Source organism: Sciurus carolinensis, chromosome 2 (assembly GCF_902686445.1).
Source record: "Sciurus carolinensis chromosome 2, mSciCar1.2, whole genome shotgun sequence".
Lineage (NCBI taxonomy): Eukaryota > Metazoa > Chordata > Mammalia > Rodentia > Sciuridae > Sciurus > Sciurus carolinensis.
Genome location: NC_062214.1, coordinates 189,668,084 through 189,692,016, shown reverse-complemented (window position 1 = coordinate 189,692,016; position 23,933 = coordinate 189,668,084). Strand labels below are relative to the sequence as shown.

The window sequence follows — 23,933 nt, the reverse complement described above, 5'->3', positions numbered from 1 at the left end:
ACAATCACAAGACTGGGATCCTAATTAGAATAAGATGTACTCCAAGTTTGTATAAATATGTTAGAATATACTCTACTGTCATTTATAACTAAAAAGAGTAAAAAAATCCTTGTGATAAAAGTTCTTTTAAGAATACCAATAATGCTTTATATTTATGGAAACTACATGAATGGAGTTGCTACAACCTTAACTCAAGTCTCTCAATAGAATTCCATATAGTGTGGCTCCATCTCCTATCTTTCCCCAGGAACTTGTGTTGGTGGAAGAAATAGGAAAACTTTTCTTTTGAAACAGTCTCACATATAATCCAACATGAAACATAAGATAACCCTAGAGGAAGACCCTGTCGCACTGCTGCCGTCTTTATTTCTACTGTACACAGCCATCTGGTTTCTTTCACTGCTTACCACCAGCCGGCTCTCTTCTTTGGGAGCCAATCTCTCCAGGAGTTCACAAGCAAGCTGATAGCACAGGATGCTAGACTGACATAAGTTGCACTCAATTGCTTTTTCCTCCTTCTGGCAGGTGTGAGAGCCCCCCCAGGGGGCCTGGAAGACATTGTTTATAATAGAAATAATGTCCTTTGACAAGCTGTGTTCTAATCCCATTGTGATTCCATCATCTTGTAACTCCATCTGAAAGACATTCGGAAAAGGACAAAAAAAAAAGAAGAAGAAGAAGAAGAAGAAGGAGTTTGTCCTTTTATCCAACATTTTATTGACATACTAGTTGGAGATAATTTTCACTACTGACAGCAACTTTAAATTATTAAACAACACTAGAGGCTTAATAAATATATGTTGGTTTCCAGAGTCTTCTAAAAGGAATAGAAAAACAAGACAAAGTAATGAGAATTATTTAAAAATCACATGTAACATTTAAAAGAATTGTTTTTAAATTCATCATTTTGTGATATTTTATACATTTAAAACATTTGTTACAATAAAAAAAAAGAAAAAATCTGCTACTATTGTCTTAGAAAAATACTAAATCTTCAAAGAAGTAAACATAAGTTTGGAAACAAACAAACAAACAAAATGCTGCTCCTCACCTACTTTCCAGATCTTGGTTTCTAAATACTGCTATCCACTAAAAGGAAGCAGGGATCCTTGGAGAAATGGCCGATTCCAGGGCTGGGGCAAGGAAAATATAAGATGAGCCTGGAATATCTTGTCATGCCAGACATTAAGGAAATGCTCAGAGAATGATATGGACATGTCAGAGAGTACAGAGCCAGCTTTCACAGATTTCCACTGGCCAATATGAGCAACAAATAAATAATCACAGTTAAAGATTGTAACTTACTGAATAAAATAAGGATCCATGTGTACATGCAGGAATAAGCAGATAGATAATAAATACACAAATGAGAGGACGACAAAGTTGTTCCTTTAGTAGGATACCAACTAATAAAGTTAGAAGAAATGATGGAATTAGAATATCATTTGGCATGAATTATATCCATCAGTGCTAAAACTAGTGGGTGAAAAAGTCTGATAAAAAAATAGAAAACCTTATCATCTGAAAGTGTTTCCCTACAATTACTTGCTATTTACAAAAGGGAAAATAAAGTCATCTCCTGGTATCTGCAGCAGGGGCTCCAGAATCTGCCCACAGATAATAATTTCCACAGCTGCTCAAGTCCTTTATATAATAAAATGGTACAGTATTTGCATTCTTCCATTTATGTTAAATCATCTCTAGATTACTTACAATACTTAATATGATATACCTATATGTATTTAGAGAATAATGACAAGAAAATAAGTCTGCACATGTTCACCATAGATGCATTATTTTCAATTATTTTTAATTCTCGGTCAGTTGCATCTGCTGATGTGGAGCTCCCACATACACAGGGCTGATTTGTAGTGACTCAATAGTAGAGAAAATTGGCAGAAATCATGATGTAAACCAAGTGATCAAAGTTATCATCACTAGTAAGAGTCAATATTATATCTGTTCCTCCTGACATGATGTACTACAAAGGATAAAACATCACATCTGTGGTTCTTCCTGCCAAAAATGTATGATCCAAATTATTTCATAAGGAAACGTCAGACAAACTCAAAGTGAAACACATTCAACAAAACAACTGAACTGTATTCTTGAAAACTGTCAAAAACATGCATGATAAACAAAGTCTAAGGGACTGTTCTGGATTAAAGGAGACCAAAAAACCAGGACAAATCACTGCAGTGAGTGATCCTAGATTGTTCCTAGATCAAAAACAGTTTTTTTTTTCCTTTTGCTATAAAAATGATAGTTATTATATCAATGTTAAATGAGTAATTTTTATAAGATAGATAAAATATTTCCTGATTTTGATAACTCTGCTGTGATTATGTTAGAGAATATCATTTTTTTTTTTTTTTTTTTTTTTAGGAAATCCACTCGGAAGTGTTTGGGGATAAAAATACCATGTTTGCAACTTACTTTCTTTTTTTTTTTTTTGCGGTGCTTGGGATTGAATCCAGGACCTTGTGCTTGCAAAGCAAGCACTCTACCAACTGAGCTATCTCTCCAGTCCAGCAACTTACTTTCAAATGATTCCTTAAATTCATTTGTACACATACAGAGAAAGAAAGAAGTACATGTGATAAATGTTAACATCTGAAGAATTTCAGACAGGAGTGCTCAGGAGTTCTTTATACTATCCTTGCAACTTGTCTAACACTATAAAATTATTTAAGAGTAAAAAATTAGGAAGAAATGTTCTCCCGACCAAAACCTTTTTAATTTATCTTTTTAAAATTATCTTTGAAATCAATCCATAAGATATAAGAAGAAATGATGGAATTAGAAATATCATTTGGTAGCCATCATAGTACAAATTGATTCAGGCATGAATCAATCCCATCACTATGGTGTTGTACCTTGCTTTTTCCCCAAAATAGTTTTGTACAGTTTGTTCATTCAATTTATTCAACAGAATCAATTCTAATGATGCTATGATTTTCTAAAATTCAAATCCATTCTCATATGTCAGCTTCATTGCAGATATTCTCCCAAGTTGTTTTTGGGCTTTTTAGGAAATTCCCAAAGCAATATGTAAACGTCCTGAGTGGTGCCACATCATTTCATTAAGTGTGAAGATGCCCAACACATGGAAAGAATCACTATACAATGTTTTCCCTCATTCTTCACCTCTAAGAATGAGGAAGTTCATGTTTCAGCTACCTGTTTCAGGAGAAGATCAAACATGAGGATGAAACAATTTAGATTCATTTCATCATCTTCACAATCAAAATCAATAGTCCTTCCTCCTGGGTGTCCAAAGTTCTTGAAAGGGCTACGAAATGGACTACGCATAGGACTCCGAAATGGACTCTGGAAAGGACTATGAAATGGACTCAGCATATTGTGCTGTACTCGTCGACCAGGATCAGAAGCAACACTCACCTACAAGAAAGAACATCAACACATATAAATGGATTCACAGAAGCACAAATGGCTGTATAAAGTAATTAAAGACTATGGAAGGTATTTCCAGCTGACATACAGATTTTCTTTGACATTACCCAACAATATTAGTACCTCCAAATACAACCAATCCTCTCAAAACATGAAAATAACAAATAAAACCATCCAAGTTTTCAGACTAATTGTCAAAGAATGAAGCATCATTCACCTGGAAGATGAAGGCATTTGTCATTATATTTTTCATCCCATCAAACATTTCCAATTAAACTAGATTGTCTGAATCTACAGAAAACCATAATCTGAAAAAATGAAGAATTACAAAAAGTAAAATACTGCAAGATAACTTTTAGAATCATAAGCACAGAATCTCAGATTAATATGACTGAAGAAGAATGAAAGACTTATGGAGGTCATAATGATTGAACTACCATGAAAAAATAATAAATGCTAAACCTATTATACTTGTTATTCTCTATATCCCCCAAGTCTCCTCTCAGGCCCTCACTGCTCTTCTCTGCCCAACTTCATGCCCAAGGATGTTCTGGACATACCCTGGCTACTTCGCTGCCTGGCCTCTAGTTGGGTTCAGTGGATGAAAGGCACCAGTAGAGGTCCTGCAACTGGCAGGACAGGAGGCAGGAATATTTCTCACCCCCTCTTCCTGCTTCGGAGCTGCAGCTGTGGAAGTGTCTCCATCGCTCCACAGCTTCTCCAGTCAGCCCTTCCAGGTAGACTCAGCTCCCAGTTGGCTCCAGGAGCTTTCTTCCTTGTTCTTTCAGCCCTAGGGGATTACAGTCTTCCTACCAGACTGCCACTAGACTCTGGGAGCTTCGTTAACCCTTATTGCTGCTGTAACCTTTTCCATAACTCTACAGGAAGAATTTCCATTAAAGTCTCTTCATTTTAACCATCTGGGATAAACTCTGTATCAGGGCCCAGACTGACATATCTGTGTATTACTTTCACTCTCAAATCATATTTTCTCCATATAAAGATCTTTCTAGGAATCAGAAAGCTCCACAGCCATTATTTTTAAGCAAAGAGAAAGAGTACCCCATTAAGAATTGGAATACCTGGATATTTACGGTGTTATTTATGGGAAATCACTTCACTTCACCAAGTATCAAGTTAAGTAGCTGTAAAGTGAGGATAATGAGTTCTTCCCTGACTGCTTCACACAATTCTGTGATATTGTTCATTGTGAAGAATTTGCACAGAATAAAGTGCCACACAAAGTAATGCCATTTTAAAGGTTATCGAAGAAAGAAATAAAATTAGGTGGTTGGCAACTTGTTCCTAACAGGCAGATGAAAAGAAGTGATTTTTTTTTTTTTTGTAATGAATACAAACTATGATCACATTAGGCTTCTTCATCCCTAGATGTCAGGTGGCATGGGGACAGTGTTATGGTTTAGATATGAGATGTCCCCTAAAAGCTCATGTGTGAGACAATGCAAGAAAGTTTAGAGGTGAAATGACTGGGTTATGAGAGTCTTAATCTAGTCAGTGCATTAATCCCCTGTCAGGGATTAACTGGGTGGTAACTAGGCAGGCAGGGTGTGGCTGGAGGACAGGGGTCACTGGGGACATGACTTTGAGGTGTATATTTGTCTCTGGAGAGCAGAGTGTCTCTCTGATTCCTGCGTCCTGTCCTGAGCTGCTTTCTTCCTCACTACCGTTCCATCGGGCGTTTTACCTCACCTCTGGCCCAGAGGAACGGAGTCGGCAGTCTGTGAACTGAGACCTCTGAAACTATGAGCCCCAAAGTAAACTTTTCATTCTCTTAAAATTGTTCCTGTCAGGTCTTTTGGTCACAGCAGCACAAAGCTGACTGAAACAGGTGGGTTCCATGGAGTGGCCTACCAGGGAGAGTTGAGAAGTCCTTGCTCACCCTCCAGGGAGAGTCAGCGTCTCAGAAACTGCTCGTGGTCAGCAGAAACCACATCAGATTCCCCACAGAAACATCATTAAACTTCTAACAGTTTTTATATATATTTCTCATCCACAGAAGTGCAAAGAGGTCAATAAAATGAGCTCAGGTAGTTCACTGTGTCAGCATTACCTACAGGCACCACCAATTAGTCTTTCCAAAACACAACAGCAAAAAGCAAAAGACAAAAAAAGCATCCAAACTCCTCACAACGTGTGTGAAGCACTGCTCTGCCCAGTAGAGAACTTTCATCTACCAGGAGACCCACAAAGTCGGGGGGTAGGGGGCATCAAAAAAGCTAAGATTTTGTATTTTCCTTTCATCAGTGGTGAGAGAGAGCTAAATTAATTTTTCCAAAGGAAAACAAAAACTCAATAACTTATAAATTATAGACTATACCAACCTATCTCAGATAAATGTTTTCTTATTTAATGTAATTTAAAAGTTACTGGAATAAGATGTGATTTTTAAAAAGTATTTTCAGAGAGACTTCTTGCAATGCTACTTTCAAGTTTGATAAAACTGACAAGGATTTTTAAAATCTCACGACAGAAAAGAACAATCAGGTAATAATTACCCTTCGAGTTGCAAGGTTCCCTGCCAGTTCACTGACTCTTGATTTTCTTTGATTTGCCAGTTCTTTGACAGAATTAACTCCATCAGAAAACATGCTTATTAAGAGCTGAAGTGGAACCATGATATCTAACTCCGATAACACCTGAAGAAAAAAGACATATATCCCCCACAAACAGGTCAACTTTAAAACTCAGAAACTACATTTGATATTTTTTCCTAAACTAAACTATTAAGCATGAGGCTATTCAACCTTACACATATTTTATCAGTACAGTCATCCTCAAATTTTTGCACCAAGAAAATCAAAGGTGTCTTTGAACTGTGAGTTTTCCCTACCCTAGTATCCAATAAATCCCCATGTTCTTTTCACAGAAACTTCTAAGTTTCTCATGTCGCTGTCCCCTTCTCCACATACCCAGTGCTTAGTGTCTTATCTCACACCTTTCTCCTGGACTAACAGAATCTGGTCGCATCTTCCTTGAGTTCCTCTGCACTCTCACCTGAATATCCCATCCAATCTTGCTGTCTGATACAAGCTTGGGTCTTTCTGGGCCAAAATCAAGTCATCTTATAAGAAAAGAATTTCCTGGAAATCAATTCCTGCTTCCTTCAGACAGAAAAGAATCACCCCTCTTCTCTGCTTCTTAGATCTTTATACATATGTTTATTACAGTAATTACCACTTTTTTCTGTATTTAATTATCTATTAATATTGCTCCCACCATGAGCTGCTTAAAGAAAGGAAGTATGGGAGAAGGACCATCTCTCATCCCATTTTTATCCCAGTACCTATTACAGAGCCTGGCACACAAGAGCACTGAAAATTTTTCCAATTAATTAATATATGATTGAACTTCAAACACTATATTCTCCAGTGTTTGTCCCCTCCCCAAAAGGTGAGACCAGGACTTTGAAACCTTCAACTACAGCACTCTGCCTTCACAACAAAGCCATGTTAAAGTTCAGTCCACACAGTGTGTGAACTGTAACTGACCTAACTGGTAGGAACAGAGGTTTGCAGCCTAAAGGGTGTGTCACAGAATACTGAGGCAACATTTAGCCATCTGTAGGAAAGACTGCTTTCCTAAAATAAAAATTACCTTATTGAAATCTATGTGGATATAAATAGTTAAAATTCTGAATCTCCAAGGTGACTTTTTTTTAAAGAAAATTCTCCCTTTACTCTTCGTCAAGTGCAAAAAATATTGTTCCCTAGTTTAGAATCCAGAAAGGCCTTTTTTGCAACTTGAAAGGCACATAAGCAAAAGGTGTATAAGAGGGCATCTTTGTGTGACACAGAAATGCATCTGGGGCTGGAGATGTAGCTTAGTGGGGAAGAACACGCCTGGAATGTGTGAAGCCCTGAAATCTATTCCCAGCACAGCAAAAAAAAAAAAAAAAAAAAAAAAATGTAAAAAATTAACTAGAACCATAGTTAATCTAAACATTGAATTTGTCCTTATTTTCTGAAACTGCTCAAACTTCACATCAATTTAATACATTTATTAAACATTCATTAAATAGAAAGCATGTCCAGAAAGGGGAAAGGATGAAGAGGACTGTAAATTCAAAAATAAAAACTGGTCCCTGAACCCGAGGAGTGTGTAAGCAGGACAAGAAACAAAAACTAACCCTAAGAAAGAACAGAATTCATGCAGAGAAGCTGTCTAGATATTGGAGGGAAGAAAAGTAATCTTGATGGGAAAATGGGGGTGTGGAGCAAAGAAAACGCCCAAGGAGGCCAATCCTGAGCTGGACATTGCAGCAGAGGTTGGAGCTCCCAGTGGAAGCAGAAAAGAGAGTCATTCCAGGCTGTGGAAGCAGATGAACCACATCCTGCTTTAAGCAGTAGTTCTCAACTTTTCAAATAAAGGACCTGTTCAATATTAAATGTTTCTCAGAATCCCAGACAGCAAGTAATATGTAAGGACCAAAAAGTACTATGAATTCAGTAATACTATTGCATAAATTTGTATTTGTTAACCATAACTAGAGCTATATACATTTGAAATTTAATCATTTATTTATGACTATGAGATATTAGTCTACAGTAATCCTCAATGAACACATAAACTTAAGACTCTGCAAAACCTCCCACCCCTCTAACAGGACTAAGAACTTAGCTTCTAGGATAAGAACAATAACCCCAAATGACCATAAGTATCATTCACTTACATGAAGCCATAATAAAGCTTGTTCCTGTACAGAGGAAGGGTAGCCTGTAAACCGACAACTAATAAAGCCAAACATCTCTTCCAATGAAAAAGGCAGAGGACAGAGCTCAATGTCAAACATTTTGCTGAAAAGCAGAGCAACAAGAGTAAATGACCAATGGGCACACATTAGGGTATACGATGCCACCAAAGTATTTCTAACTATACCCTATGCCTTTCAGATGAGTTTGTGTTCTGACCTACTATTAGCATGCCTTGTTTCACTGTAAGAGAATTGCTTACATCATTGGAATATGTATATGTATAAATAATTCATATGTTAAAAACATTAATGTCCATATGCTTATTAGGTTTAACAGAAGGATTTGCATTTCTAAGGAATTAGAGTTGCTTCCTAGCCCTAAAAATATTTTCTCTTTGTACTTTCCCAACACAACCCATGAATCATATTTGAAAATAAGCAAACAATATGGTGTATATTTATTATGCCTCAAGAACAAAATCTTTTCTGAACAATTCCAAATCATTTTAGTTCAATTAATAGTAGCTATTTCATTTGGGGTTTCCCAATTCTCAAAAGATTGTTAAACAATTAAGGGAGATTATACAAAATGCTTAGTAGAGTACCAAGGACACAGTACATTGTCAATAAATGTTAGATATCACTATAATTACAGTGACTTCATTAAACTACTTACCCACCTTAATACTTCCCTGAATTCCTTTAACTGATTATCTGGGACTTCTGTTCTGATGGCTTCCAGCCACTCTGGCATAATACACTCCCACACTGATTGACTGATCACATTGTAGGGGATCAGGCAAAGGATCCGGTTGAGACCTTCCTTCAGCTGCGTCACTGTGCTACAGGACTTATCCCAGTATCCACCAACCTGGTGAGGTTTTCATAACCACAGGCGAAAAGAACAAAACACTCCTGTTACAATCATATGCAAGAACTTCCTAAAGGAAATGGGTACAGAGAAAGGCCAGAGCCCATAACATTGGAGTTTTTGGCCAAGAAAATTCAGTGAATTTGTAAGAATCTACAACTCAACATTAGAACCCATTAGTAGTGAAAAGTAAAACATTGTATAACTATAATGCACTAATAAAAACATAAAATATTAAAAAAAAGAAAAAAAGTAAAACATAGTTACCATACAAATACTGATCACAGATTGAATTAGAACTGTTCTTCTTCAGACTTTCCAGATCACAATGACAATTCCAAAGATATACTCCTACAGGATTGAGACTACTGCTGGAATATTGTTATTTCTAAAACTTGATAAATTCCTTACAGCATGTGCAGTCACACCTATGCTTCAAAGGAATAGTTTTCTACTACCACACACTTTAGAGTATATATATATATTTTTTTTTTTTTTTTGGCAAACATAGTGATGCAAAGTTCTGTTTTTCTCCAAGCTGCATATTCTGCCACAATTTTTTTCCTAAGAATGTTCTAAGGCTGGTTAGATTTGTGAATAAAAAGATACATTTTGTAATGATCAAGATAGTTCATCAATTTCCTAGAGGAAGGAAAACATTTTAATCATAAATTTACTTATATAAGTTGTTTTAACCCTGATGTTAAAGATACTATATTTCTCTTTCAAGCATAAAAGTAACAAAGAGTTGACTATTGACAGGTCCTGAGCCTTTACCATGGAAGATAAGGTTTATGAGAAACCACTTATTTTAAATGAATCCAATTTTTTTGTGTTTTTGTTTTGTTTGTTTGTTTTAGGCTATGTGGATTGAATGCATGACCCAGCACAAATAAGAATGTACTCTACCACTGAGTTATATAACTCCTACCCAATGAATTCAATTTTAAATGTTTAATGATTATATCTAGAATTTTAGATTATTACAAAAAATTAACCAATTCTATTTTAAAGCTCAAATATCTATCTGGTGTCATATTGATCAAAATTCCAAATGACTGGCTATTTTCAGAAAATGAATTTATTTCTGGGATTTTTGTTGTTGCTCTTAATTATAGATAGACTCCAAAGCGCCGACACAGATAGTGTTGAGAACCTGGAATGTATTGTTATGGAGGTTCCTTTGCATTATAATTCATGGTCAAGCCATGCAAAGGCTCGATTTTGAATCAAATTTTAGAACAAGTACACCACTGAAGATCCTTAATTGTCAATGGTCAGATTATTAATCCTTTTATTTGGAAAAACAGTCATAATCAAAAAGATTTCTAAGAGGCAAGGTCAGGACATGGGAGCATGGGGCTGGCTTGGGGCTTGCTGGCCAGAGGCCAGCCCAGGGATGGGAAGCCAGCCACGATTTACCATCTAGGGCAGGAGCCAGCAGGAAGATCTCGTCCAAGCAGGTGCAGCTGTGACCGCTGCTGCTGCTACTCCCACTCCTTCAGGCAGCAGGTGCTGCACAGGCTTGCCTCTGCTACCCTCCAGGCCAGACCTGTTACTGGCCTCTGCCAGGGAATCAGCTTTGCCATTGGGGTGCAGGATGTACCCCTGGACTCATGAGTGCCTGTCCCCACTGGATTTGCCCAAGTTGGATGGGCACAGCATGGATAGTGTCAACTGTGTTGGTGTCACCAGGAACCAGAACATCCCCCAATACTGTGGCTACCACTGGGAACATACCAGCACCAGTGCCATGGCAGATCTCACCAACATCAAGAGGAAGGGTGCAGGACCCTCTACCCCGTTCTGGTGCAACAGTGTGTGAGGAAGGGTAGAGGCTACTGGTTTGGAAGTCTGTCTGCCAGCATGGCATTCCCAAGGACACCTGCAAGAATTACCAGGTCAAAGGCCAGGAATTAGACATGTTTAGCCAGTTGGAATATGAACTAAAATGAGAGTGCCATGCCATTCAGAACTACACCTTCTGAAAAGTGAGTCACTGTGGATCCCTCTCTGGGAAGAATAACATGATGACAGAAATCTACACAAATGGTCCCATCAGCTGCAGAATAATGGTAACACCAGAGGCATTTGTGTCCAACTCTGTGACAAGGCCTACATAAACAATGTCATTTCCGTGGCTCAGTGGGATGTCAACAATGGAACCAAGAACTAGAAGGTCTGTAATTCATAGGGTGGACCATGGACAAGAGAGGCTGAATAAGGAGAGCAACTGACTCCTATAAAGACGGAAAGAACACCAGTTTACAACTGTGTTATTGAGGAGTACTGGACACTTGGGAATCCCATTTTTTAAGTCAGATGTACGTGGAAGATCACTTTTTTAAAAGAAATGATATCATGAACTGTAACCAGAGAGTATCCTTGGCCATATGCACAAGCCTGGTCAGTAGGACTGGGGTGATGGGCTGAATACCAATACTATACAGCTGCCAATGGCACTGAGCAGCCAGAAGTGGTGCCTGGCAACACGAGGACCAGCGTGGCTGAAAGGGCATTCCTGAGAATGGGCTGAAAGTGAGATGACCTCCACACCTACACAGGGCTGCTTGTCCCCCACAAAGACCACAGACAGTCAGCTAGCAGGCGAGCAACCTACCAAGCAGACAGGAAATTATGGGACCAATAGAATAATGTCCGGTACTGTGTATTTGGCAACTGTGGTCTGTAACATAGCATTTAAGAGGTAAAACAGTTCCAACATCACCAATTCTTATGTTACCTCAGAATCAATCGGGGGAAGGAAGCAGTAACTTTGAATTCCCCAAGTGGGGAATAAAATATCCAACTTAAAGGGCTGGGGACATAGCTTGGTGGAGTTCTGTATCACTTGCTTAATGTGCACAAAGCCCTAGGTTCAAGGCCCAACACGGGGAAAACATACCACTTTAGACAAGGAAAGTAAATAAGAGTATTTTTAGGGAGCACTTATTGAACAAATGTCCTATTGCCCATATGAAAGGATCAAATGGAAAGAACAACACACACACACAAAAAAATCATGCCTAGTCTAAAAGACTCCCTTAACAAAATTAAAGAAGAGAAATCAGATTTAGAGCTAAAATTAAGATCCACACCCAACACAAACTCCCCTCTACTCCTTTCCTACAAATGACCCAGCTGAAGGCTGGGGTCTGACAGGAACTGTTCTAGAAGCCTCCCCTGGAAAGTTAACAGGACTACAGTAAACCTGCTCCTGAAGGCTTTGCTGAACAGTTTATAAAAACATTCCCAAAGCATGCAGCTGGAAACCCAAAAGCCGCAGAACACAGAATCTTCCTTTCTCTATCAGAGGGAAATCTTTTCTCTGATATAAAGAAACAAATTCAAAATAATTTAGTTGGATGAGCAGGCCATCCCTTTAATGTTATTATTGAGGCCACCACCCAGTTCTCTGAAGAATTAAAAATAACTGTCCTTGCCTTACTGACTTTATATAAACAGAAATGTGGCTCTTAGAGTAACCTCGAGTCACCCATCTTTCTTACCAATCTCAAAAGTCCGCTGATCATCTTAAAATGCTTGCAGATGCTGTAAAAAGTCAGAACAAAAAGGAACTGTCCTGCCCTAAGGAAGAAGGAAAGCTCAAATAGTAGTTGCCCTAGGCTTCCGCCTGCTCGGTCAGCATCTCTGAGACCTTGCACCAACTAGCCTTCAGCCTGGCTATAGAACCGCAGGCTCTCAGGATGGGAAATTTCACCTGCCCTTAAAATGCCTGCTTGTAAAAGCTCAATGCTGCCCTGAGAATTCACTGTTTGTTCCACACAAAACTTGGTAATAGGCAAACATGCTCCCGAAACGCCCCAGAGCAGGAGTTTTAGACATCTTCTAAAGGACTTGAGAGCCTCTTTAAAACGCAACTCCAAGGGAAAGAACTCTAGCTTTCAGTCCGAGAATCCTTACTTTATTTGTACTACTGCCTCTAATATAAATAATGAGAAATTAATTTTTCCTGATACGCACCAATTAATACCCTTAATACATTTGTTTTCTGAACTGGGGATTGAACCCTAGGATGATTTACCACTGAGCTACACCCCCAAACCTTTTAATTTTTTTGAGATAGAGTGTCATTAAATTACTTAGGGCCTTGCTTATATATACAGTGGGGATTATATATATATATATATATATATATATATATATATATATATATATTTATATATGAATGAGTGAGTGTGTGTGTGTGTGTGTGTATCTGTGGAAAGAGACTGAACAAATTATGCAATGTGTATGTACACATGTGGTAAAATGAATCCCACTCTTATGTATAATTATAATAAGCCAGTGAAAAAGAAATTTAAAAAAATAAATAAAAGAGGGCCTGGGGCTGTGGCTCAGTGGTAGAATACTTGCCTAGCATGTGTGAGGCCCTGGGTTTGATTCTTAGTACCATATAAAAATAAATAAATAAAATTAAGCTCCACCAACAACTAAAAAAAAATATTTTTTTAACTAACTAAATAAATAAAAGAACCTGGGGAAAAAATGAAAAAACAAAGACTATCACAAACAGTATACTCTTTAACTAGAGATGGGGTTGTAGAAGTGGAATATATTCATGGAAAAAAGTAGCTTCTCTATAAACTAAAACAAATACCTGCAGCTTAGCACAAACTCCCTGAGACTACATATCAGGGTAAATAAAAGGAGCTTAAAGGTCTTCCTGACAAATATTGATAAAAAACTTTAGCCCTCGTATTGAACAGGGAAGAACTTGTTTCATCTGCAAGAAATACAATTCAAATAAAAGTCAGACAAATGAAAACCAAACCTTACACAAACTAGTGAGTCTGTATTCCTTTGAAAGTTGCAAGTCTCTATTTTATATCTATATCTTTGTATATACATTATGTATATGTGGTATCTCTTCTTACCTCCAGCTATTAGTCTTGCCAAATTATTTATAAAATCCTTTACAAGAGAACCCTATTCTAAATAGGTTTCAAAAACTAAGTGCTTATACAAGTTAAATAGTCCTAAAAGTCTCAGAAACATAGGGACTGACTCATATGTTTTTCAAGTTTATGTAATTTGAGTAAATCTTTGGTAAATAAACTATTTTAATATTGTTGGTTTAATAAAAGCAATTGTTTTTCAGAGTTATTAGCATTGAGTATGGTAACAGCATAATATTTTTATTCTACTTGTGTTTACTCGTCAAATATATTAATGTATTTAGATGTTTAAGACTACATAGAATTGATTTTAGTCAAATTGAATCATTATTCTAACAAATTTTATTCCAACAGTAATTGTGTTTTATAATACATCTGCTTAGGGGTAGCTTCCAAAATCTTTTTGAGACCTTGAAACATTAAAGGAATACTAAGTTAAATTAAATAGTACATATTCAATAAATATCTAGATCACCTCTCAATAAGATTAAATATTAAAATATTAATTACTGAATATGTTTATCTACTTTTGGCTTCTTATTTTTTTTAACAGAGACTATTGATATTTGGTTTTGTTAATAAATAAGTTTTTGCCACAATAAGAAACTGGACTACAAAGAAGCCTACACCTCTAGAAGCTGTTAGATAGTTTATCTGCAAAATTTGCTAGTATGCTACAAAATGCTGACAAATACATATGACAGGTAAATTCACAGTTGTCTGCTTCCTAGTTTTCTCTGGAAAGTAAAGGTTTATAAGGAAAATTATAATCACTATATATAAATGAAATCATTGGTATAATAATAAGAGTTAAGGGAAAAGTTCTAAGTAAAGTATTCAAAAAATGTAAGATGTCCTTCCTTTAAAAAAGAAGAGAGTGATTCTAGAGCAGTTATTTAGTAGTTTGTTCCCAAATGATCAAGAGCAAAGTGAAGGACAAAACCAGAAAGGATACAGGAAGTTACAAACAGCATGTCTTGCGGGTGAGAAAGGAGACAGAAACAGAGAAAGAATGAGAGTTTTAGGGGGCAATGATGGCTAGATTGATTGTATTTATGACAAGGTTTTTAAGTAAGCTTTAATATTATTAATTAGTATACTGCTGAAAATGAGAGTTTAGTTTCTTTTTTATTTATTTTTTTTTGTACATGGGACTGAGTCCAGGAGTAGCTTAACCACTGAGCTATATCCCCAGCCCACATACCAACCTTTTTTTAAATTTACAGACAGGGTCTCACTGAGTTGCTTAGGGCCTCACTAAATTGCAGAGGCTAGTTTTAAATTCATGATCCTCCTGACTCAGCTTCCAGAGCTGCTGGAATGCAGGTGTTCTTCCTTTCTTAGAAGAACAAAGTTTCTTGGATTATGTTATTTCTGTTCTTAATAAGAGATTTCTCTTACTTTTTGAGCAGTCTGCCTAGGAAACAGCTATAGTCTCATTGTTTACAGTCTCCTAAGTTCATATGTTGAATATTAATCACCAGTGCAATGGTGTTAGAAGAGGGGCCATTGGGAGGCTTTTGGGTCACAAGGGCAGAGTCTCTGAAATGGGATTAGTGCCCTTATAAAAGGGCCCCCAGAGAGCTGCTTTGCCCTTTCTACCATGTGAGGATGCAACAAGGAATAACTGTGTGTAAAACAGAAAACACCCTTCCTAGACACTGAATCTGCCTCAATCTTGCACTTTCCAACCTCCAAAACAGTAAGAAATCAATATTTGTTGTTTATAAACCACCCAATCCATGGTATTTTGTTATAGCAGCATAAGCAAACTAAGATGGAAACAAAGATTGCCTGAGATGTTAGAATGACCTCCTATGGAACTGAATAGTAGAGCAACTGCCTAGCATGTGCAAGGCCCTGGGTTCCATCACTAGCACCACAAAAACAAATAAATAAATGAGTAACTTCCTGTGTTTTGTGTTGTGTCCAGCACTTCCTGGATTACTCTAGAGAACAAAGTCTTCTCAATGTTATAAAAAAAAAAAAAAAAAAAAAAAAAAAAAAAAAAAAAACTAAGATTTTATTTTTGTTTTGTTTTGTTTTTGTAGTGCTGGGAACCCAACCCAGGACCCCCACATGCTAGGCAAGTGCTCTACCACTGAGCCACATCCACAGCCCTTGTTTTTGTTTTTGTTCTTTATAACCATGTTACTTCCTGAATTTACTTTCAAAATCTCACAATGTCATTTTGGTTAAATGAACAACTAAGAATTATTTCACAGTGATCTGTGATTTGGAATTAATTCAGTGTTTGAACCCTTTGACATTTTCTAACAATTTTTGATAATTTGCCTTTCCAAAATCAAATTCTAAATTAAATATTGGTCTCAGTCTGACTACAATTTCCCCAGCAAGCCCCTTGAAAATCTCTAAGGATGTGTTCTTACTTTACCAAATGGTATGCTAGACTAATTAGGCCTGTTTGACTTGTTGAGTTGCATGGAAAGCACTGTCAAGTGAGAAGGGGAGCTTAACTTTCCTAGGTTTCCTTCGTGTAGGTAAATATTAATCTAAGTATTTCAGGAATTATAAAAAATTCCTAGAAATTTGTCAGTGTCCACACTGTCACAATCCTTAAGCTTCTTTGTCTGATATTAGACAACAATGACAAAATGTTATCAGTTGTAATTTCAGTAATTTAAAGGTTGGGCTGGGGAGATAGCTCAGCTGGTAAAGTGTTTGCCTCGCAAGCACAAGGCCCTGAGTTCGATCCCTAGTACCGCAAAAAAAAAAAAAAAAAAAAAAGAATTTAAAAGTTGTATGCTATAGAAACAACAAAATTTCCTTGTCAACCACATCATAATAAACTCATTGGATCATGACAACCATTTTAAGCCCTTCAAATTCAGATAGTTATTGTTTTATTATATGCTTTCCTGAAAGTTCTTGGGATCAAGTCAGGATGCTTCATCGTCAACAAAAGGAACTGAAGTCATGGAGAGGACTGTGGCAGGTACTCTTAGGGACAGGCTTCTGATGGCATGGCTTCAGTACTTTGAGAACAGACCACTGGACGGAGTAAGGATTGCCAAAACCCTAGTGGAGTGGTGGCTCATAAAACTGCTAATTCAGAGCAGACAGAACAAGAATAGATTATAAGAGATCAAATGAACTGCTGAAAATGATTTTAATCTTCATGGTATTTTTATGTTCTATTTTCTGGATATAAGGAACCCTCTCCTCTTTTCTTCTAAGCTATCTATAACTCACAAAGATGTGGCAGTTTATACCTTCACAAACAAAACTGAAACATTTACCTTTTTCTCCCTACCAGATTCCTTCAGAATCTGGAAACTCTTATTGAAAATTCTTATTTTCGTAGTATTACAGTTATTTGCATAAATTCATTAAGAATATGTTCTTCTTGTAACAGGACATAATTGGAAAAACTGTATTACCAAAGTTGTGGGATGTTATCTTTGAGAATGCTCATAGAATAAAATATTCAAATTTGAAGGAACTAAGACTGACTTTACAGAGCCAGTGCTTACAAAGCCCTTCTGAAAAAACCAACCTGGTATCTGACTCACAAGGGCCTCAGCCTTACAGTGAGTAAGGAAGGTCCCTTCCTTGCAAGGCCAAGAATCCTAGAATATTTGGTGAACCTCAGGAAGAGAGGAATTCACCCAAATATATAGGAACTGTAGATGAAGTTTGATGACAAGTTCCTGCCTTGGCTTCTAACATTGAGAGACTGCTGGAAGTCCAATCTGAGATTTCTTTTAAAAGTTCTGTCAGAGCAAATTTTAAAAAGCCTATGTAGTAGTCAATTATCATTCTTGCTATACTTATGTAAATCATTGGATCAGATTTAATGGGACTAGACATTTTGTAAACTAGAATAATCTTACTTTGATTATCTTTCACCAAAATGGAGGTGATTTTAGAAAGAAATTACATGTTTTGATGAAAAATTATAACCCATCCTTGAGAGTTATCAGGTTCTAGTTCTGTTAAATATCTTTGCACTATTTTTCATCTCTTTGTATATTGGATCTTGCCATCTTGCCCATTTTGTCAATGACTAATATTTTCATTTTTCTCTTCTGATGTGGCAACAACTAAGAATTAAAACCTAACTGCTCAGATACTTATTAAGGATTTACACTGATTTGTACCAAAGTCTTGATATAAATTTCAAAGGAGTTACTACAATAATTTCTGCCATTCAAGAAGTTCACCAAACACACATGATCTTTCATGTTCTGCTCTGGGAAATAATGTAATTGTGACACTAATGTTCTCACTCCTTCCATCTAAAGATGCTTCCAGCCCAGTATCTAAAATATTCTCAACCAACTGTCCTCTGGACTCAGAAACTAGATTTATAATCTACTCCAACCATTGACCTTTGTTCTGCTTTTTTGTTTCCTCATGCTAATCTATGCTTTTTCTCCCTCTGCAGATCTTTTAACTCATATTTCCTAACCAGAAGCTTCTCTACAGCATTTTACCTAGTTTCTTCTGTAAATATGAAAATTCAAGGGAAGTTTCAGAGGAATGAAGGTGAGGATCCACTCAAACCCCCAGATTTGGCATCAAGACTATTTTAAAGTGAAAACATTTGAGCTAAAGAAGGAACAGAAAGAAATCTTATCTGACTTTCTAATATTGAACTAAAACAGAGTCCAGGAAAAAAACCTCCCCCCAACGGGAGTTTCCTACAAATTCAGCTGCCATATAGGCAGGTCACTTCCTGCCCATCTCCAGCGGTGTCAAAAAAAACCCTCCCAAAACATCTCAGTAACTCCTAAAAAAAAAAAAAAACCCTTTGTTCAGTTTGATATATAAATCTTTTATCTCTGGTTATCAGGGAGTAATTCATCATTGAGTATTTCCACATGTACTCATAAATAAACCGTGTCTTCTCTACTGTTACTCTATTATCGGTTAACTTGCAGGCCACTAAAAACTGGACCCAATTAGGAAAAGTTTTCCGATCAACATAATAATTTCTTCTTATCTTCCTGGATTGGATCACACCAATTCTTCACTACTCTAAGAGAAATAATAATAGAAAACATAACAACACAGGCAAAGAATTCCAGTAAATGGGAAATTTCCATTATGTAAAAATTTAAGTTTATAAATGAGTCAGCAGGTGGCACCAAAGAAAAAGGAAATATATCTTGATAACTGCACACATCACTGAGTCCTAGAAATCAAATAAAAGCTACTTCCTTCAGATGGTCTATCTTATATTTTATCCTTAAATGTCCTATTTCAGTGCAGTTTAAAATTGAAAATTGCCTAAAGGCCTTTTTGAAAGGAAACAAAAAAATCACAAAAAAAATAAAACCTAAAAAATACTTGGAAAAAAATTTCATGTGTTGGCTGCCAAAAACTGATTCTGGGCATCTATTTTTCTGGGTTACACATAAATTATATTGTATTGAAGAAATATGGGGTCTTCCCAGCTGCACATCTGCAACCTGTGATTCACTGAGGCAGAAGCAAAAGGTAAGCACAGAGAAATCTGGCCCCTAAGCAGGGGAAATAAGAGTGTTTGGGTCATCCCTCCATAGTTTTGGAATTTCCAATGGCAGGGCAGGAACTTTAAGAAATATACATGAAAGCACAGAAAGTTTCTCTTCTTCACTAGTGGCCTTTACACACACTAAGCCAGAAAAGGACTAGCCCTAAGCAACCCCACAGAAGCCCTAGCAACCCCACAGAAAAAACTGTAAATGTTGTTGGTTGTTTCTTAGTAAACTCGTTCAGCAATGTCAAGAGAGTACACTTTCTTAAATTCTTAAAGATACCTCAAAAATCCATTTTGCCATTCTTCCACATCCCAAACCAACATCAAAGCAGCATATCATAGAAGATGCAGTTACTAAACTAAACTTCTTTGGCTATTGGTCAGAATTAAAAAGAGAGAGATGTTCCTCCTCTGTCCACAATGACAACACTCTGACAGTCAAGGTGGTGCTTCTCCCCAGCCTTTCTCCCTAACAAGATCCAAGCTATTGACCTCCACTTACCCTGGCAAATTCCATGGGTTTGGGAAGAAGGCACATGACCATGACATCAAAGCGAACATCGCATACTGTCTTCAACCACTTGGTGACAAACTGGGGCTTCAGTTTTTCCACCAAGCTTCCAACTTCATCATCCATCATGTATGCTGTGGAGTGAAACCACTGAAACACCATGGCCACCAGCCGGGCCAAGCTTTCTGTGGGTGTGTTCTCACTGGGTGTGCACAGGCTCACCTGTGGCAGAAAAAGTAGACACTTGTTCAGTCTCCATTGATCATCATTACAAAATTATTGCATGTACATTTAAAGGCAAAAAAAAAGTTTCAGAAAATCCATTTGAAGCAGGCAGTTTTATAACTGATGATCATTTATCCAAAAACGATGTTCCTCTCTATAGGGTCAGAGGGAGTGCAACAATAAAATCCCCTCAAGATTTTACCTTCCAATACCATTTTTTTCCTACAAGAAATCCATTACATAACCTATACTTGATAAATGCTTCCAAAAATTAAGCCCATGAAGTGATATTTCATCAAATCTTCAAAGAAAAATACTATATATATATACATTTCATTTCTAAAATGATCAGATTTAGGTAAGAATTTTGTATCAGTAATAATTCTGATACTTTGAGCCCCTACTTAATTATAAGTAGATTTTTTTAAATCACCATTAATTCATTCATTTGGAGATAATCTTTTATTCAGCATTGTAGCAGCGTACAAGAATACAAAAAATAAAGAAAGCACTGTCCCTGCCCTCAGAGTTCCCAGCAGTAGTAGCCATGGTATTTATTAGATAACAAGTTCTTGGAAGTAAGACATGCAAAATCATCAATTAAATCCCAATTTGGTAAAGATTTTTTCAGGAAACTGTGCACAAGCATAAAAGAAATATATCACTATGGAGACTTAATCCATGTCTCTAGCTGGCAAAATAAATGAATAAATAAAAGTCTGCTTCTCTGCAGAATCAGTGCCTTTAACTGGCTTATGTCTAGATCTGTATGGTTGATTTCCACTGAATGAGAGTTGCAGTGGAATCAGTGAGTGACAATCACTGATTCCTTGTGTAAGTTTGGCTATAATTCTGTAGTGTACACAAACTTGCCTTAAATATACATAAAGATTCATGTGCATGAATGATAGGACCTAAGTCATCTGTAAACTATGTTGAACCCAGTACTTGACAATCCACACTAGCAAGTTTCCCATTTGCTTCTTGCCAAAAAAAGTGCATTTCAACCAGGCAAGGCCATGGCATTGTAGGTTTCAATACCTGAATGTTTATTAAAGTCAAGCCTGGAGCTTTTTAAAACATTTCCAGAACTCTGGGTAAGATCTGGACACTGTTACTTTTTAAGCACTTTCTTAGATAAATCTAATGTGCAACCCAGAGGTGATAGCCACTGCCTTGGAGTATACAGCCCTAAGATTAATTTATAAGCACTAAGATTAACTTTCCAATATTTACTATTTACTCCTTTCAAAAGAATAGGAGAAATCCCTCATCAGTGCAATAAGAAACAAGAAAGCAGAGAATAGTTAACTTCTTTTTCTTACTAAGAACCATATTCCAAATTGACTAAGCAGCCTCTGGTCATGTTTATCATCGTCCTTGTTATCAAAGTCAGCATTATCCAGGGAATGGTGCGAAGAGGAGAGGCCCAGCTGCCTCCGGCGATTCAGTTCATGTTCCCGCTGCTCAGCATGGAATTCGGCTTCTTTCAACAAGCTGACAAAATGGGGCAATTTTAAGTTAGATTATGGAAAAACACACTGCAGATCATAGCCTATCCAGAGCAATTACTTCATAAACACTTAAGCATCACAGATCGCTCTCCTTTAAATTGGTATGAATTACTGCAAGAAGCCTAATTTCACTTTTTTCCTGTTTTATACTCCACTCCCATTTCAAAGATGAATAAACTGAAGCACAAACAGCCTACTTTCTCCCATCAATTATAAAAAAGCAAAACTGATGTCTCTGATTTCTGGTTCTCCAACCATCCTACTGTGAGTTCATTCTTCTTCGTATCTACCATAAAGGCATATGGACAGCAAATGTAGGATACAAGGGGAAACTGAGCACCTATATCCAAAAGGAAAAATATTCAATATTTCATATTCAAAGACCTGAAAGTAACACAATGAAGACTCCTTTTCAATTTGCTAAACAAGTAACAATTTTAAAAAATAATAATGTTGACAAGGGTTTAGCAAAAACTAATAACTGCATACACACTGTTGGCATTTGAATTTACTTTGGAAAGCAATTAAGTAAATTATCCAGAACAGTTAAAATATTCAGACCCTTTGATCAGTTAACCCACATCTGGTAATCTACCCGAAGAAAACACAGAAAGAGCACTATGCACAAATACATTAAGTAGTTCTTTATAAAAGTGAAAAATTGTAAGCAATGTAAATATCTAACGATGTCAGTAAATAAGTTATATCTAGATGAGTATTATGTATTCACTAAAAAGTGATAAAATATGAAACTTCATAGCATGGAAAGGGCTAACTATATATTTAAAAAAAAGAGTTGCAGATTCACTGTGATTAGAGTTATATAAATATAACCTGCATTTGAATGAAACTAGATGATGCGCAAAGCTAATGATGATAGCAGGAAGGCTATCGTTTGTTTTGCTTTTTTTGTTTTCTATTTCCAAACTTGCCATGATGCTTGATTTAAAAAAATTTATGCATTTCTACTATGTGTCAACCATTGGGATAAGAGAAACAGAAAAGATAGTCTCTATCCTTAAAACTTATATCCTAACAGTGGTTTTTTTTTTGTTTTTTGGGGTTTTTTAAATCTTGTTTCCTTGGACATTATATATATTTTTAAAAGAATAAGAACAAGTCTAGAGATTATCATTTTAAATGCTACTTTGCTTCTCCTTGGACTAATAGAAGAAAACCCAGCAGCCTTCATATCAGGTTCTGTCTTAATTCCTGGGCTTCAAGGTTTACCCCAGTACTACATTACTTGGGGGTCCTCCTGCCCCTTATCCTTCACATGCACACATTGCAGATATTCACATGCAGATACGGCTTTCCCGCCCTCCTGACTGGCTAATGCTGCCGTCACTCAAGGCCAGTATCCCTATCCCCACCCTTCACTCAGATGATGCTTCCAGTATCACTGCTCACCAGAGTGAACCGCAATAACACACTTTTAAGTTCTTGTAGTCCCTGCCTAACTAGAGGGTACTTCCATCTCCAAAGTGCCTAGGGCAGTACCTGGCACGTATCTGGCATTGATAAAAATATTTATTGAATTCACAATTTTAAACATCGTCGTGGCCACCCTGCAGGATGGCGAGCTACTAGGCTGCGGGCATCTGAACTTGGGCTGAATGTAACCATCTCCGTGTGTCAAGGTCAGCGTGGACACAAGGCATCTCAAGGGGATGCCGCCAGGAGCTGCGTTACCTAATCACGGCCTCCACAGCGCAGACCAGCTCCTCCGCACCACACTCCCGCGTGTTGATCGGGGGCGGCGAGGTCTGGTAGAGGTGGGTCTCTGCCGCAGCCCCCACCTCATTACTGTGATGATTCGAGTGGCATCTTTTGCAGTACCGAACAGGCCTGTTTCCGTGACGACCGCAGCACCCTGCGGAAAAGCAGGTGACGACTGCCCTTCTAACATGGGAACTGCAGTTCTAGAAGCAGAAGTGGTGAAATCAATTAAAATGGATCCCTTAGGTAATTTGGCTAAGAACTGAAACAACGGAAAACTTAAGGGGCAACCGGAAGTTAGCGCATTTCAAAAGCACTGCTGGTTTCCTAAATGCAGGTTATTCTCTAATTGGTTAGATTCCAGTTGTAGTCAAAAAGAAAAGTAAAAGGTGCTTTCTCCTAGTGAGATGGGTAGAAACATTCTAGAGATCTGAACTGTGGTTCAGAAAGAGCACATCAGAGTAAGAAAGAAAGAATTTAATTCCCAGAATAAACTCTTTCAAAATTATTTTATTCACCACTGGAAGAGCAGATTTCCACTGCAGCTAGTCTGTCCTTGTGGCA

General features: G+C 37.1%; 1 protein-coding gene across 1 annotated transcript in view; it reads right to left on the bottom strand.

Annotated features, from left to right (window-relative positions):
• Unc79 (unc-79 homolog, NALCN channel complex subunit) overlaps positions 1-23,933 on the bottom strand; it is a 252,433-nt gene that overhangs the window by 119,106 nt on the left and 109,394 nt on the right. Inside the window, 8 exon segments of the mRNA XM_047541641.1 lie at positions 408-635; positions 3,181-3,402; positions 5,931-6,071; positions 8,105-8,228; positions 8,806-8,996; positions 19,903-20,133; positions 21,462-21,633; positions 23,343-23,572. Of these exon segments, the coding sequence (XP_047397597.1) occupies positions 408-635; positions 3,181-3,402; positions 5,931-6,071; positions 8,105-8,228; positions 8,806-8,996; positions 19,903-20,133; positions 21,462-21,633; positions 23,343-23,572 (1,539 nt within the window).